Genomic DNA, 17,389 nt, shown 5'->3' on the forward strand with positions numbered 1-17,389 from the left:
TTATAATTTCCCGCGGGGTCTTGACTGTAATTTCGTAAATTTATACGTACGGTGACAATAAAAACAGCTGTTCTTTCGTTTTCCCGACAAATAACAGAAAAAACAGCTGTTCTTACGTTTCATCGTCGCGCCTTCTTCTCCTCTGCTTCATTTTGCAAAAAAAAAAAAAAAATCTAAAATGTTTGATCATATGAAACTGTTGCGATGCTTCAGCTTCACGGCTTCGCGAGATTGGTTCTTCAGACAATCATTCGCGAACGCCGGTCTCCGCTCCGTCGTCACCGACCTCTCCCACGGCAACTCCATCGCATCGACCACCATGCACTGCTGGATCCCTAAATCGCCAAACCGCTCCAAACCAAACCTCCTCCTCCTCCACGGCTTCGGAGCCAACGCGATGTGGCAATACGGCGAGCATCTCCGAGCTTTCACCGGCCGGTTCAACGTCTACGTCCCCGACCTCCTCTTCTTCGGTTTATCCTCCACGTCGGAGCAGAACCGAACCGAGTCTTTCCAGGCTCGGTGTCTGATGAGGCTGATGGAAGCGCACGGGGTGCATAGGATGAGCATCGTCGGAATCAGCTACGGCGGGTTCGTCGGGTACAGTTTAGCGGCGCAGTTTCCGGAGAAGGTTGAGAAGCTGGTGCTGTGCTGCGCAGGGGTTTGCCTCGAGGAGAAGGATATGTTGGATGGGTTGTTTAAGGTTCCGAATCTTGAGGAAGCCACCGGGATTCTGATTCCTCAGACGCCGGAGAAGCTCAAGGAGCTTATTAGATTCTCGTTTGTTAAGCCGATGAAAGGTGTTCCTTCGTTTTTTCTTTGGGATTTTATTGATGTTATGTGTACTGAGTTTGTTGAGGAGAAGAGGGATTTGATCAAATCGATACTTAAAGATCGGAGGCTTTCAGATCTTCCTAGGATCAAACAGGTGAACACACTATACTCTTTTGGCTTTCTTGTTTTGTCATTGCTGTAAGATTTTGTTCTTGTTTTTTTTTGGTTAATTTAGAAATCTTTGGTCATATGGGGAGAAGAAGATCAGATCTTTCCACTGGAACTTGGTTACAGATTGAAAAGGTACATTCATCATCTGGGATTTACCATTTTTTACAAGTGAAACAACGATTTATGTATTTTCTTAAAATGATGGTGAAGCAGACATATAGGAGAGAATGCAGAGATAGTGGTGATCAAGAAGGCAGGACATGCTGTGAATTTGGAGAAGTCCAAAGAATTTCTCCAGCACTTGAAATCTTTTCTTATTGATTCTTTGTGAAACTACTGTTTTTATCTCTTCTTGTTAATAGATTGATAACAAAAAAATAATTGTACTTACTGCATTTGAAAGGATGATTCTTTCTGTTATTCAAAATATCAAATATCATATGAAGGAATCACAAACACGATTGCAACACTTTTTTTTTTCTTTTTTGAAACACAGGAGACAATGCTTATAGTGTAAAAATACTATATATTCATTTATTTGGTATTAACTATTTAAAAACTGAAATATAGATAATATCTAATTTAAAATATAAATAAAGATAAAGGAATAATTTCAATAAAGTGTTTAATACTTTATTTAATTTTATAAAAAAAATATGAATATGTCCATTTAAATATGGATAAAATAATTACAGCTATAAAGTAAGGCGTTTAATTTTAAAATCATAATAAACTAGGTTTACAAATTTAAATAAACAAAAATTTAAATAATTCACAAATTAGCATATCGGGGTTAGAAGTGAATTAAATATCATAATATATATTTCCAAAATAAATTTCTACAAATTCTGAATATAAAATATTTTGTTTAATAGTTTTAATAAATAAATAAAATTTTAATTTTAAGCAGACACAATCATTATTATCTTACCATTTAATTTTTATTATACTTAACTAACTCATTTCCAATTTTGATCACTGGATATCTAAATATTCCAAATTATATTTTAAAATCTGGCAAGTATCTCTATTTTTGACATCATCTCGCAAGTATCTTATATTAACGAATTCTTAATAATATATGGCAATTTAGTTAGTATCAAAATTTTGACATCATCTCGCAAATAATACACACGCTAAACCTTATTAAAATTCATAATGGACTTTGAATTAATTATTTAGTTGACTTATAAAATAAATTGTGATTCATTAGAAATGGAAAACATAAGATATATTTTTGCTATGAAACATGTGTATATTTGAAATATATGTATTAATCTACAAAATTATAGTAAATGGTGTTTTATAAATATATACATTAAAAATATTTTACAATATTTATCAGATGACAAATGATTTATATAACATATACACTTGCTTGCTTGTATATCCAAAATAATATGAATATCTCACACCATGTAAAAACAGTTAAAAAACTTGATCAATCTTAAATTGATCAATAAAAATTGAAAAAAAAAACAAATGTGCGTCAGATCAAGCGCTTGTTTGTTTTAAAACTCAATTGTGAACAACATATTGCAAACATGAATCTTTTGTTTTTATCATTATTTTTCTATTTTATTTTTTTTTTCTTATTTTTTGCTTCTTTTTTCTTGTGAAATGTAATGGATCTTTGAAAGAAAGCTCAATCTCGGTCTTGAACTCCAATACTCCTTCCAATGATTATGGTTTAGCTCTCTTGATTGCTATGGCTTCCCCAGAGGGAAGAACCCCTTTGTACATCTGCTACTATCATAATGTCCTCCTTTGAAGATTTCAAATCTCCTCCATCTGTGTCAAATGCAATAAGAAAGTTAGTTAGCTCATAATTTCAGACTAGTGAGATTTTGTGTGTCTCACTTTATACATACCAGATAACAGAGGATACGTATTAGCTCAGAAAAAGTATGACCCGAATATTGGAGGAGGCTTGTAGTCCTGGTTGCTAAAAGCAAAAGTGACAAGAGCCAGTGTAGTCTGTGTGAAACCTTCTCTATCCAGTGGGAAAATGAGGATATCAACCATAAGTTGGTGATCACTCTGGTTCACTCTTACATTCCGGATCGCTACAGTCTCCACCAGATTATTTGTAGACTTCAGGGAAGTAGTCAAGCTCCACCGGAAAAGCAAGTAATTTGAAGTGTCTTTTACTGTAGAGAAGAAATGTGAACTGAAGTATAGTGTTCCTGTGATAGGATATACACATCGACACTCTGGATTTGCTTCATTTCTTTGCTCATAAGGATCACACTTTATAATGTTGTTTGTTTAAAATTAGGAAAAATATCCAAAAATACCAATCATAATTTTCTATTTGCTATAAAAATATTTAAAATATTTTAGTTTTCCATTTAGTATTCAATATATGTTCGATAAGTAATAAAATCTGACATTTAAAAATCAAAAAAATTACCCCAAAAGATTAAATAAATGAACAGAAGAAAAAATGAAAATAAAAGTGAACATTACATCACGTACATATCAAAATAACAATTGTATATTAAAAACAATCGAAATAAGCTGAAATATAAAAGGAGTTGAAAACCTTATATGAGTCACACCTTACATTTATGAAAGTTTAATAGTATTTTAAAATTTAAGAGTGTAACTAGGTGGTTGTCCGTGAATTCACGGATACAAATAGTTTAAAAAATTGAGGTTGCTATTGAAAAGACGTCACTCCTGTTAAGCAAGACACTAAGGAGAGCTCACATATTATCCGTAAGTGATATAGTTTCCTTCAGAAACATATCATTTGTGTTGTCTTCATCTACACTGCTAAGGCTTCTGCATCTTGGATATATCCAGGTACAACATAAACTGGAACTATGGGTTGCTTCCACAGACATGCAAATGCAAAGCCGTGACATCTTCGTCAGCAAAATTAGCTGACTTAGCATCTAGATCAGCAGAATTAAATGGTGTGTCAGCTAATGTGGCGACTGAGATATGATTTGGCCAAAAAAAATAAACATTATGTATATTATTTAAATTTTTTAAAAGTTCAAATATGTTTTAGTACGACCATATAAGTCGGATATGAATTGAACATATCGCGATATGTTGAGTATGAAATGGTCGTTTTCCCGCTTTATCATTCAATAAAAAAGAGGAAACAATGCTCAGCTTACAATTCATTGACAAATTAACAAGAAGACCTTGAAATATTGTCCAATATATAAACTCTAACTGGGCTGTCTGTATCTTTGACTCGATGGGCTTTGAGGACATAACCTTAGGAAATTATTTGATTATTTCAACTCTCGTAAAACATATTAACAACAAAACTAGATTTTAACCCGCGTTTTAAAAATACAGAATTGTTTATTTTTTAAATATTTAATTTTATAACAAAAAATTTGTACTTAAATTTTATATAATTTGTTTTGGAACATTATTTAATAGTTAATTTAAAATACATTATTTAATATTTGTTTTATATATTTTGGATGATCAATATCTAAAAATGTTAATTTTGTGAAAATAATTATTAATTTTTTTGCAAAATTTAAATCGAACTCAAAGCTCATTTACTGAAAAGTTTAATATGAAAAAAAGAATTCATCGTATTGGACTTAACTCGTATCAAAACTATGATAGATTTATTGAACCTAATATATAGATTTTATTTACTTGTTTGAATATTTCTGGACTTTTTTTTTAAATGTAAATTTTTTTGTAACCATAATTTGGAAAATTCTATGTAATATATTTATGTGCAAAATCAGTCACATTAATTGATATGGATTGTTGCCTAAAACTATTTTTAAGGATTAAGCAATTAATTAAAGTATAAAAAGATGCCATAATTATAGGAAAGTATCCATTGTGGACGATGTTTTAAAAATAAAAAAATATTTACATTTATGAATGACATACCATTGTAAATAACACAAATAATTAAAGGCAGGATTCTATCAAGAATTATGCTTTAGTATAGATGTGAAACATAAAAAAGTATCAAACTAATAAAATAGAAACATTATTTATTTTTTCATAATAAAGTTGCATAAAATTCAAGATTTGAAAATTGTATTGAATATTGCATCAATACAATAGAACAATTTGACTTGGCACATGGAATTAGCTCTTGATGCTAGCAAAACAAGCACCAAACCACTATGCCACCACATGGAAGCAATTTACTATATGGTTTCTTTGAGACATAATTTCCTCTTGCGGGAGATAGATATGACAAAATTCCAAATTTTAAACTGTTGAGAAAAACAATAATAAATAAATATTTTTTATAATATTAACTAAATTTAAAGGAGATATTTTATGACAACCACAAAAACAAAAGATACCGAAACAAGGAATATACCAGATGAAGGTACCTAGCAAAAGCATATCCCCCAGAGACTTGGATCGATCGACAAAACCTCTTTTGCTTCAATCACTATCGCATTTCCAGGCCATGGTACGAAAAATAAGATGCAATTCAATGGAATATGGTAAACGTTTTATCAATCATCTATGTACTTAACTACATATAATAAAAAATTAACATCTTTTACTCAAACCACGAACTTGTTCCAGCTTCTGTCACTATCAGTTTTGACATTTTACAAGCTAAACATATGATTAATTTAGTTAAAATATTTTAATTAACGTCAGTGAACATTTAACTTGAGAATATAAACATTATACATTAAACTTTTCGACAATAACATTAAATATTTTACCAAAAAAACAATAACATTAAATTAAGATATAAACATTTACAAAATGTAACCAAGCGCATGTGGTCGAGTGGCGCGAGGCGAATTCGTTGGTCCTAAGGGCCGCGGGTTCGATCCTCCCCCTCAGATATGCCCAAGTGTTTGGCCAGGCAATTGGGTATCTAATTCCCATAGTAACAAATGGGCTGCCTCGCGCCGAGGGGTTAGTCCCCTGGGGGTTGAGATCCCTCCAATAACATATAAATATATTTTAAAGAACATATATAACAAAAAAAAACACTATGTACAAATATGCATGCATGCAACTTGATAGAATATGGTCAAAATTTAGTAATCATCTTAACTAATCAAAATTTAACGTCTTTTAACAAACCACGAATCTGTTCCAACGTAACGAACAAGATCATCGTGAACGGTCCTTGCCTCGTCACCGTCGGAACAAGCCCCTTATACAAAGCCATCGGTCCTTCCTCCGCCACAGTCTTCACCGCACAATCCAACGGTCCACCGTAACTCTCCGCCTCCGCATTCATCATCCTCGTCTTCACGACGTCTATCGGATTCGACGCCACCGCCGCAACGATCCCCGCCGCGAAACTCGCCGCCGCGTGCGTTCCGATTCCTCCCGGCGTTCCACGGCCTCCGGCGATCATAATTTCTTTCACGTGGTCGTACGTGGCGAGCTGAGAAGCCGTCACGATCATGGCTCGGTTCACGGTTAACCACGAGCCACGCCATAAGCTCGAGACGCCTTCGTGCCTCACGATCCGCTCGATGGCATCCACGACGCTCTTGTAGTTTCTGCGGCGGCTTAATGGTAAACGTCCGTCAGCTTGCATTCTCACCATTGCCACGTCAGCGGGGTTCCCGACGGCGGATCCGACGGCTCCAGCGATGAGTCCAGCTGCGATCTTTGTGACCAATGGGAAGTTACCTGTAATTAGTAGTTGTCGGATTAATTAACCAGGGAACCAACAGAAATCATAATGCTTAAACCGAACCGGAATTTGTAACTAAACCGATTGGTTTTATCTTATAATAATCACAAAATATAATTTGCCGAAATGGAACTAAGTTTACCAAAACCATAACTAAAAAAACTTAGTTGGTCAACTATATGTAATTAAATAAAAATGTAACCAATCTTATTAATTGAAAGTAAATAAAGATTAAATAATTAACAGAAAACCGGAAAGAACCAATAAAAATAGAACAAAATTAAACCAAAAACTAGGATTATACACCATAATGTCTGCCGTATCATATTTTAGCATTGATAATTTTAAGCAATTTGTATATTTTTCGTTTAATGTAGAATCACAATTTATACTAATAAAATTTATTATCATTACCGGTAAGTCGATCCGTCCACTTGCGTTTAAGAAAGTCGTAAATACCCATACGAGTGGCGGAGTAAAGCATCTGACGGAGGACAGTAGCGGAGACGCCGGAAAAGAGAGCGGCGGGTCCTTCGGTTTTGACAATGTGGGCCCCAACGGCGAAAGGGGTCATGCTAGAGCGCGTAGACGTGGACGGTGCGGGAGTGGATGAAGGTAGCAAGGAGATGCTGCCGATGAGAGAGTCAAGGGCAAAAACAGGTCTATAAGGTTTAACGGGAAGATTAAGATCGAGATTATGGTTAGGGTTTTGGTCGAGAGAGAAAGAGTGTTCTCCTTGGAGCTGCATACGAACTTTGATGAGGTCTAATGGGTGAGTCAAAGCTCCGGCGATGATTGCGGCCATGCCACCTTCAAGAAATGGTTTGAATCCCATTGATGATAATCGGAGGGTTTGATGATGAGGAGATGTGTTATGGTCAATGAGTGTATGAAAAGATGGAGAAGAGTTTGAGATAGATTGGATCTTTTGTAAGAAAAAAAATGGAGAAGAGAAAATGAATTTGGACAAGTTGGAAGTGAAAGAAGACAAGATACATAGGTAAGAAAGAAAATAATGCAGCTAGATGTGTTTGTGTACTAGTCCTGCATTACGGGCTCCAGCTTTAATTAGCACAAGGTCTATCTTCTTGTCTTCATGCACACCTTCTCATTAGAGAAAATAATTTAATTGGCACGTTATCAAATTTCTTACATAGATTTACCAATAATTTTTTTTAGGACAAATGATTGACTAGTAGTTATATAATTTTTGTACATCAAAGAGACATGCAACTTGTATGAAATGAAACCATATACATGAACATATTCTTGAAGAGCTAGAGACCATATACATGAAATGAAACTGTAGTTCATAACTATGGATTCTATAGATGATCTTTCTTGACTTTAATATTAGATACAAGCCAAACTATTATTAAACATATACTTTATATTATCATTAATATATCATGCAAGAGCATTCACTATAATAGATGCTCTTTTAACGTTCTTTGACCATTCATCTATGGATTCTTGTTCGAAGCACTCAAATTTTCCTCAGAAACACTCGTGCCTTTCACATTAACCTCTTCAGCCGTTGAAGTAGATTTTGTCTTTTCAGTCTCCAGAGAACCGCCGCCAGCACCGGGAAATGGAAAGCTTGGGATCCATGACGGAAATTCAAATTTAGGCTCTTCTGGCTCCTCGGGAACCTCAGGCTCTTCTGGCTCCTCAGGAACCTCGGGCTCTTTTGGAATCTCCGGCTCCTCCGGCAAGGGCAACTCAGGCTCATCTGGAATCTCCGGCTCCTCAAGCTTTTTATATTGCGAAACCTTTGTGATCTCTTCTTGCACCAGAGAGAGACCTACTCTAGTAGCAAAACTATGCGTAGCAAACAAAGAGAATGACGAGACAAAGACAAGGAAAAAGATGGAAGATAGGACAATGTGATGGCGAAGGCTAATCATCTTTTGTTGTGATATGTTTCTTCTTTCTTGAACAGATTATGTTTTGGTATTGTGTAAAGAAATGGATTCTTTTACTTCTTAAATAATACTGAGTTGTGAGAGCTCTTTAGAATGTAGGTTTCACAAGTCAAAAGATTTGGTGAGAAGAACTCTATGTACGGGGTTGTGAATAATGTGATGTTAGTCTCAACAAACTCATCTATATTTCATTTTTTTACTTTTTTAAAATGCATAACCCCTTTTAAGTTTAGTTGGGAAAAAATATTAGGTGTTCAAGTTGTAAACATTAGACATTACAAGATAACTCATATGTGTACTACTTAAAAAACAGAGAAAAATATAGATATTTAGAAAAATGCTCTCTATTATTTAAACGGATGAAGATGTTTTTAGACCAAATCTAAAGTAGAGCAAAGAAACAAAAGACATAACATAGTAAAGAAATAAAACCAAAGAAAGTTCTTATTTTAGAGAATAACACAGACTAGAGTAGATTCATCACTTGAGAGGGATAAACCTGGAGGAGTTAGTGGCACCAACACCAGGCCTACCGTGCTTAACAGGCTTATACGAGATTGAAAACTCAGCCAAGTAATGACCAATCATCTCAGGTTTGATCTCGACTTGGTTAAATGTCTTCCCATTGTATACACCAATGACACTTCCAATCATTTCCGGCACGATGATCATGTTCCTTAGGTGGGTTCTCACTGCTTCTGGCTTCTCACCAGCTGGTGCATCCCTTTTCTGCTCAATAGTCATAACCTCTAGTGTTTAAAACCATTTGGTTGCAAAGAGCAAACACAAACGTATAGAGAAGAAGCATGAACATATGCATATATGGAGATACAAATTACAATAACCATAGAATATATATGTGTTACCGCTTTGCGCAATTTTTTGATCAAAGCCATAGGCTTCCTCGTCAACCCTCTAGAGAACCTATCAAGAGAGATTCACATTAAACAAATGATTAGTATCAGAACCAAGAGACACGACCTTATAAACTCGAGACAAGGCAATTCTGGTTCAGACCTTCTGCGAATACGGGAACTGAAGAGCTTGACAAGATCATCGGTAGACATGTCGAGAAGAGCATCGAGATCGACTCCTTTGTAGGAGAACTTCTTGAACGTTCTCTTTTTCACGATCCCAGCCGCAGGAACTGCATCCGCCTACGGATTCACATGGCTAGAGATTACAACTAATCATGAGAATATGATAGAGAGAGACAGAGATCTAAGAACTAACCATTCTTAAGATTGTTCAAACCCTACAAATCGAGAAAGCCTCAAAACAATGTCTGCGCAAGCGACAAACAACTTAACTTAGGCAGCAATTATATACCTTGGGAAAACCCTAGAATCATTTCCATGTAAACAAAATATTCTTTTTAATTAGACCAAAAAAAAAAAATATTCCTTTTAATTTATCAGGGTCTTTTTTTCGGAAAATAAGGCCTAGAAAAATAAAAATAAAAACCAAAAATAGCCAAGTCAAAAATATAAATGAGGAAAACTAGCTAGATCATATAATAGTATTATCTTAGAACAGATTACCAACTGATTATTGACCGAGCAAACCAATACCTTAGAAAATAATTACCATGTTCCTCAAATGGGTTCTCATTGTTCTGGCTTCTCATTAGCTGATGCCTCTCTTTTCTTGTAATGGAAGCAAGAGAAAAGTGGTAATGTTTGCATTTGCATAGGACGAGCACACGACTTCTCAAGCATTTCTAAGTTAACTTCATTTGGAAGCACACCGATACAAGAAGAGGAAACACATAGCTCAGAGAGAAGAATCAGAACTCAGAAAGAACAAATTGATTGTTCAAACATTCATAAGGCCGCAAAGAAATATATCATCAATAAACAACACAATCCATTAAACAAAAATATCAAAGAAATTTGCATGTATGAAACATACAAATATAACAGAGAATACAAGTATAAATGTATCAAAAAAGAAAAAAAAAAGTATGGCTACTAAGGAAAAACGATGATGAGATAGACAGACACAAGTGTATATCTCTGCAAATAGAAAAAAAAGATACAGCGTGATATAGTAGTTTAAGATCATAGGGTGGGCCTGGTTCCAATAGGCTTAGTGAGTTCCAGGAACCTTTGGGAGTTCAGGCAACTTGGGAACTTCAGGCATCTTTGGTAGCTCTGGTTTTGGAATCTCTGGAACTTTTGGAACCTCTGGAACGGTTGGCAGTTCTGGTTTCTGAATCTCTGGCAACTTAGGAACCTCCGGCATCTTTGGCAACTCAGGCTTCTGAATTTCCGGCATCTTTGGCAATTCAGGCTTAGGAATCTCCGGCATTTTTGGTAGCTCCGGCTTCTGAATCTCTGGCAATTTAGGAGCCTCAGGCTTAGGAACCTCCGGCATCTTTGGTAGCTCCGGCACTTTAGGCAGCTCAGGCTTTGCAATCTCCGGGACCTTTGGCAGCTCAGGTTTTGGAATCTCCGGCACCTTTGGTAGCTCCGGCTTCTGAATCTCTGGCATCTTTGGTAACTCAGGCTTAGGAATCTCTGGCACCTTTGGTACCTCCGGCTTTGGAATCTCTGGCACCTTTGGCAGCTCGGGCTTTGGGATCTCCGGTACCTTTGGTAGCTCAGGCTTTGGAACCTCCGGCAACTTAGGAGCCTCAGGCTTTGGAGTCTCCATCAACTTAGGCATCTCAGGCTTAGGAACCTCTGGCATCTTTGGCAATTCGGGTTTTGGAATCTCCGGGAACTTAGGCAACTCAGGCTTTGGGAACTCAGGTAACTTGGGCATCTCTGGTTTAGGGAGCTCAGGCAACTTGGGAACTTCAAACTTGGGTAGCTCCGGGTGAGGAAGTTCAGGCAGTTTTGGCATCTCCGGTTTAGGAGCCTCCTCCACTAACCGGCGAGCTCCTACTGAAACCGGACAAGCCAGCAATGCGATAAGACATATGATCAGAATTGGTGATGAGAGGAGAAGAGCAAAGAGACTCTTCTTCATCAGTGCCATGCTTGCTTGCGTGAGAAGTTAACCTTTTCTTTGTATGCTTCTTTTGCTTTGTGGTGTGTTTGTTTGTTGTTGGTTTGTGATGAGATTCTATCTTAGATTTGAATGGGTATTTAAAGGTGTTTTGAGGGAGAAGATAGATGGAGTTTGGTGGGAAAAATCGGTAGGGACTTTTTAAAATAATAAAATTCGTTTAACCTCTCCATCTGTATATCTACATGTCATTTTCAGTTTAGTTGAATTTTAGGTTTTGGTGTTTACGTGTTCACTGTTTTTATTACACGTACATCATAGAAAAGGCTCAAAATTTGTAAGCCAGAAGAACAATTTTTTTTTGAAAATAGTCGTCTAACTATACAAATTTTATCTAAAATGTAATAAATAAATAAAAATCAAGATCTAGATTTGATCAATTCTATGTACGTTAAAAAGCTCTAGTCAGTTGTTGTTAATTCTGATGAATCAAAACTAGTTTCAAAATTAAATTTTATGCACATAAACTTGGCAAATTTGCCAGCATGAAAACACACTTTTTAAAAGAAAAAAAAAACAAATAAGGTTTAGGTTTTGGCCGGTAATCTACACAACGACTTAGATCCTTTGACATTGTGTGTAGGTTATATATTATTTGTCATCAAACTCATAGGAGTACAATGTTTTAAATATTGATCTTCATACAAATTTACCAAAGAAAAGTTACAGAACTGTAATCAGGACATATTTGTTTGCCAACATGTTCGTCAAAATATAGTAAACTTTTGTGCTTTTAACAGTTTTATACATAGAAACCGAATACTTTTACCTAGCAATACGGTTTTCATAATAATCATCGTGAAAATTTCTCAAATGGGGTTAAACGGTAAGATCGGAGGTGGTGGTAAGACTGGTTTAACAGCCACACATCATCCTCTATTTCTTTCTTACCACACACCTTTTTCTCAATCATAATCTATAATCTATTAGAGATCGGAGAGGACTTAACGATCAACAATAGAGATAGATATCGATTACAGCAATGGATGAAGAATATGATGTGATTGTTCTTGGGACTGGTCTCAAGGAGTGTATCCTTAGTGGTCTCCTCTCTGTCGATGGCCTCAAGGTTTTATCCTTCACAATTGAGCTTGTTTTTGTGCATCACATTCATTTAAAAAAAAATTACACTTAATTATGGCTTTTATATAGTTATGACTTATGAGTGTGATGTCAGATCAATAGTTACATTAAATGTGAAATATAATGATCCAAAGATAACAATCTGACCTTTGATAATAGATAATCAAAATAGTATATCAAATGATTAGTTTGAAATGTGTTATTTTGGAAACACATGCATAATAAATATATAGGTTTCTTTCATATAAGTGAAATCACTGACAATTTTTTTTTTCATTGCTCGGATCAATATATAGGTACTGCATATGGATAGAAACGACTACTATGGAGGAGAATCAAGCTCTCTTAACCTCACTCAGCTATGGAAACGTTTCAGGGGAAGTGACACCCCTCAAGAAAATCTTGGAGCAATTAGAGAATACAATGTCGATATGATCCCAAAGGTACTTTATATAGAAATTTATACGTGAATATCAGAATATGCACATATAATGTGGATTGATTAATGGAGATAATGGTTTCTTGATCTGCAGTTCATAATGGCTAATGGAGGCCTTGTTCAAACCTTAATCCACACCGATGTCACCAAGTACCTTAACTTCAAAGCCGTTGATGGTAGCTTTGTCTACAAGAAGGGCAAGGTAGTAACCAAGTATGTTTTACCTTTTCAAAACAAGTAATTACTCAGAGATTATTTTTTTTAATGAAAAATTCAGATCTATAAAGTCCCAGCCACTGATGTGGAAGCCCTAAAATCGCCACTGATGGGTCTGTTCGAGAAACGACGTGCGAGAAAGTTCTTTATCTACGTGCAAGACTACGATGAGAAGGATCCTAAGTCTCACGAAGGACTTGACCTCAGCAAAGTCACTGCTAGAGAGATCATCTCGTACGTAAAACATATGTTTCTTCCATCTCAAGTCATTTCATCACAGTTTCTTGCGTTACAAGCTTTGAGCCTCTGTTCTTTTTTAAAAAAAAATAGGAAGTATGGACTAGAAGATGATACCATTGACTTCATCGGCCATGCCTTAGCACTTCACAATGACGATGACTACTTGGATCAACCCGCCATTGATTTTGTTATGAGAATCAAGGTAAAGTGTTTTACATTCTTCCTCAACAAGGGAATGTATTGATTTCAGGGTCGGTTATATCATGTACATTGGAGCTACGAACATAGTCCGAATTATAGAAAAAAATCTCATTAAAAAATAGATGTATAAATTAGGGTAAAACTTTAAATTTTAATTATATACTTCTAAACTATGGCATATACTTTCCAAAGAAAAGTTAAAACATATATAGATGAAACTATTAACTTTCAAAGTTATATCATTATTTCTTTAAAGATACCATTAATATATTTTCTGAATATGGCTATAAATAATTTGAGAGGGCACTTGTATGCTGTATCTGATCTCAACGTCATTTATTGCTTTGTTATGTGGTGAAGCTCTACGCGGAATCTTTGGCACGATTCCAAGGAGGATCTCCTTACATCTACCCATTGTATGGTCTAGGAGAGTTGCCACAGGTTAGTGTTCACTTCTTTGTTTTCTCTTAAGTTGTTACCCTATTCTATGTCTCAAATCTTTGTTTCTGTTCTCAGGCTTTTGCGCGTTTGAGTGCTGTTTATGGTGGAACTTACATGCTAAACAAGCCTGAATGCAAGGTTACATACGATCCATGTACTGTTCTTAAAAACAGCTAGAAATGCATGAATCTCTAACATTTTCCCTAACAGGTTGAGTTTGATAGCTCCGGAAAAGCTATTGGTGTCACTTCCGCAGGAGAAACTGCTAAATGTAAGAAAGTTGTCTGTGATCCTTCTTACTTGTCTGACAAGGTAACCGTAAACCCATTTCACCTACAAAAGGTTACTTCTTTACGTGTCTAAGACGGTTCCCTTGCAGTATAGGTTAAGAAAGTTGGGAAGGTGGCTCGAGCGGTGTGTATAATGAGCCATCCTATTCCAGACACCAATGACGCTCACTCGGTCCAAATCATTCTTCCTCAAAAGCAACTCGGTCGCAAATCAGACATGTAAAAGATCATTAGAACACATTGAACTATAGAAACATGAGGATGAATCTCTGAGATTATGATTTTGTAGGTACTTGTTCTGTTGCTCATACGCTCACAATGTGGCACCAAAGGGAAAATACATAGCTTTTGTCTCCGCAGAAGCTGAAACTGACAATCCAGAGGAAGAACTTAAACCTGGTATCGAATTGCTTGGACCTATTGATGAGATCTTCTACCATTCTTATGACACATACGTTCCCACCAATCAACAAGAAGAAGATAACTGCTTCATCTCTGGCGTAAGTGAACATCATAATACATCATATCTTCGAAGTAATTTTTGTGTCTTACATGTCTTGTTTTCTTTATTATCAGAGTTATGATGCAACAACACATTTCGAGAGTACAGTTGCGGATGTACTAGAGATGTACACCAAGATCACTGGAAAGGTAAATAATAAACTCATCACAATGTTTCTTGGTTCACAAGTAGACGCCACATTTTGGAATACTGACTCTTTTTTGTTTCTTTTTTTCTTCTTCTGCAGACTCTTGATTTGTCTGTGGACTTGAGTGCTGCAAGTGCTGCTGCAGATAACTGATAACTTTCTTTTTGTAAAATCACCGAGAGTTTTAAATTGCAATCTTTCTCTTTACGCTGATACAGTTTAAAGAAACATAAGTTACCTTTTGTTCATTTTGCTTATAACACTGGTTGGTTTTGCCTTAATTTGTGTTGTTTATGCTTCAATACCTTTCTTTGTTGACATTCTTTGATTTTTTTTTTAAAAAGTTTATATTAATTTAATACAAGGAAAATATATGAGAAATGTAACTACATATGCACTTTTTCAACACAAAATTTATGCATAAACTAAAACAATATTTTAAACTGGATACCTAGTTAATGCATGTGTATCAGTTCATGCTTTAATCAAAACAACATGGCACCACTAAACTATTAGTAATGGCCTAATTTATAAGTTTTAGTACCATGCCCTGATCATAATTTAACCAAAACGAGCAGTTTTATACATATAAAAAAAATCATCTGACCTTATTAAAATTTTATTGATGATCATCATAATAGCGAAGTTATTTATAAATATCACCTAACCGGACCGGCTCTGCATGAGCAGTTTGTATTAAATGTTTTCTTATCGACCCTCCTATTTCCCAAACTCATTTTTAACTGCTCGACATTGTCAAAACTTGAAGCCAAAGCCTACCAGTTCCCGAGTAACGTTTATCCGTCTTCCACGTTGCAAACATGCACGTCCGTTAACTCAGTCAACCAGATTCACGCTTTCGAGCTCTTGGAAACGAACGTCGTTTCTTAAAAGCTTTGTGTACAGTCGAGAAGCGCACCACCGCCTAGAACCTTCTCTCCTTCTCTATAAAACGAACTCTCTCATTACCTTCAAAAAACCCTAAACCCTATTAATACACACAACACAGACGCCTTCTCCCAACTAAACCTATCGCCTCTTGATTTCTCAAAAACCATGACTACCGCCGCTCTCCTCCGCTCGATTCGACGCCGTAAAGTCCCTTCCGCTCCTTTGTACAAATGCGTAAATCTTCTTCTATCTTCACGCTATCTGTAGACGGAACTAATCTTTGAGGTGATTACGTGATCCGAATCCACTCAACGGTTCTTATCTTGGTCATAACTTGAGAAGCTTTTCAAGGGCATTCAGGTATTGATCTTTGTATCTATTTTTGTTAATGCAAAGATCTGTACTTTGTTTCTGTTCTGAAGCTTTCTTCTTTTTGATTCAGCTCGAAGCGTGCTGGTAATGACGTCATCGGTATTGACTTGGGTACTACTAACTCATGTGTTGCAGTTAGGGCTGTCAATTGGTTGGGTGCCCATGGGTGTGACCCAATCCAGACTGTTTTGGGTGGGTGTTGGGTGAACCCATAACTTAATGGTCCAGTTGGGCTACAAAACCGAATTTGCCCATGGACAGTTTGGGCCAAACCAATTGGCCACTGGGTTAACCCAATACATTAAAAAATTAGGTTTTTTAATTTTGGGGAAAAATCAGATTTTTCCATTTTACGATTCCTCGATGAAAAATCATTCTTTTAGCGATGAAAGATCCTTGAGGCTTCTCTGCATCTCGATTCGTCTTCTCCAACCATGATTTCTCTGGTTTATCTCTTGCAGTCATGGAGGGGCAGTTGAGATCAAGATGTCACACCTCTTTCGCTTGGTATTGAAACCCTTGATGGTGTTTTTACAAGATTGATTGGCCGAAACACAACCATTCCCACAAAGAAGAGTCAGGTATGCCGTATGCCTGAAAAGATTTGTTCTCTTGATTGAAAATCACTTGTAAAAAGGAAAAATTAGTTCTAGTTTATCACATAAAAGTAGATAAAACTAGGGTAGTTTGAAGCTCCTTTATAGTTAGACCTGTAGCTACTTAGCTAGGCATGGTCTCCTGATGGCAATTGTTCCTACATGATTACACTAAGCTAGAGGTTAAAGCACAATCCTGTGATATGCTAGTTGATGGGTAAGGCGACTGCATGGGTATAACTTAAGTATTACTCTCATTGCCTATACTATATCTCCCTTCAATATTAGGTAAATACCAAAATATATTCTCAACTATTTACTTAAAAGTTAAAACCAAAGGCTCTGCATGGGTATAACTCAAGTATTACTCTCATGTTGTCACATTTCAATGCATTTTTTGTACTTATTAAGTATTGTGTAACCGATAAAATAATACATGTTCTTTTATGATTGGTTAAACTTATACAT

At 35.9% G+C, this 17,389-nt stretch overlaps 5 protein-coding genes across 5 annotated transcripts; 2 read left to right on the plus strand and 3 right to left on the minus strand.

The window, feature by feature from the left end:
- Nucleotides 1–150: 150 nt before the first annotated feature.
- On the plus strand, nt 151–1,353 carry LOC106335404 (2-hydroxy-6-oxo-2,4-heptadienoate hydrolase-like). Its single transcript, XM_013773921.1, has 3 exons — nt 151–928; nt 1,010–1,077; nt 1,159–1,353. Exons 1-3 carry the CDS (start codon nt 179–181, stop codon nt 1,274–1,276), a joined length of 936 nt encoding a protein of 311 aa, XP_013629375.1. The 5' UTR covers nt 151–178; the 3' UTR covers nt 1,277–1,353.
- Nucleotides 1,354–5,926: 4,573 nt separating this feature from the next.
- LOC106332592 (mitochondrial uncoupling protein 6) lies at nt 5,927–7,573 on the minus strand. Its single transcript, XM_013771068.1, has 2 exons — nt 6,980–7,573; nt 5,927–6,561 (listed from the first exon to the last, which is right to left on the minus strand). Exons 1-2 carry the CDS (start codon nt 7,398–7,400, stop codon nt 5,975–5,977), a joined length of 1,008 nt encoding a protein of 335 aa, XP_013626522.1. The 5' UTR covers nt 7,401–7,573; the 3' UTR covers nt 5,927–5,974.
- A 231-nt stretch (nt 7,574–7,804) lies between these two features.
- Nucleotides 7,805–11,535, minus strand: LOC106331258 (periaxin-like). The gene is made up of 2 exons (XM_013769571.1): nt 10,597–11,535; nt 7,805–8,310 (listed from the first exon to the last, which is right to left on the minus strand). The coding sequence occupies exons 1-2, from the start codon at nt 11,470–11,472 to the stop codon at nt 8,029–8,031; spliced, it is 1,158 nt and encodes a 385-aa protein (XP_013625025.1). The 5' UTR covers nt 11,473–11,535; the 3' UTR covers nt 7,805–8,028.
- LOC106331257 (40S ribosomal protein S15-4-like) lies at nt 8,813–9,824 on the minus strand. The gene is made up of 4 exons (XM_013769570.1): nt 9,724–9,824; nt 9,508–9,647; nt 9,357–9,414; nt 8,813–9,219 (listed from the first exon to the last, which is right to left on the minus strand). The coding sequence occupies exons 1-4, from the start codon at nt 9,724–9,726 to the stop codon at nt 8,971–8,973; spliced, it is 450 nt and encodes a 149-aa protein (XP_013625024.1). The 5' UTR covers nt 9,727–9,824; the 3' UTR covers nt 8,813–8,970.
- A 902-nt stretch (nt 11,536–12,437) lies between the features above and the next one.
- LOC106333115 (guanosine nucleotide diphosphate dissociation inhibitor At5g09550-like) lies at nt 12,438–15,375 on the plus strand. The gene is made up of 12 exons (XM_013771595.1): nt 12,438–12,571; nt 12,882–13,028; nt 13,119–13,226; nt 13,302–13,474; nt 13,571–13,682; nt 14,042–14,122; nt 14,198–14,260; nt 14,333–14,434; nt 14,507–14,631; nt 14,702–14,912; nt 14,989–15,063; nt 15,162–15,375. The coding sequence occupies exons 1-12, from the start codon at nt 12,485–12,487 to the stop codon at nt 15,213–15,215; spliced, it is 1,338 nt and encodes a 445-aa protein (XP_013627049.1). The 5' UTR covers nt 12,438–12,484; the 3' UTR covers nt 15,216–15,375.
- Nucleotides 15,376–17,389: the final 2,014 nt, after the last annotated feature.

The sequence above is a fragment of the Brassica oleracea genome, chromosome C3, assembly GCF_000695525.1.
Source record: "Brassica oleracea var. oleracea cultivar TO1000 chromosome C3, BOL, whole genome shotgun sequence".
Taxonomy (NCBI): Eukaryota; Viridiplantae; Streptophyta; class Magnoliopsida; order Brassicales; family Brassicaceae; genus Brassica; species Brassica oleracea.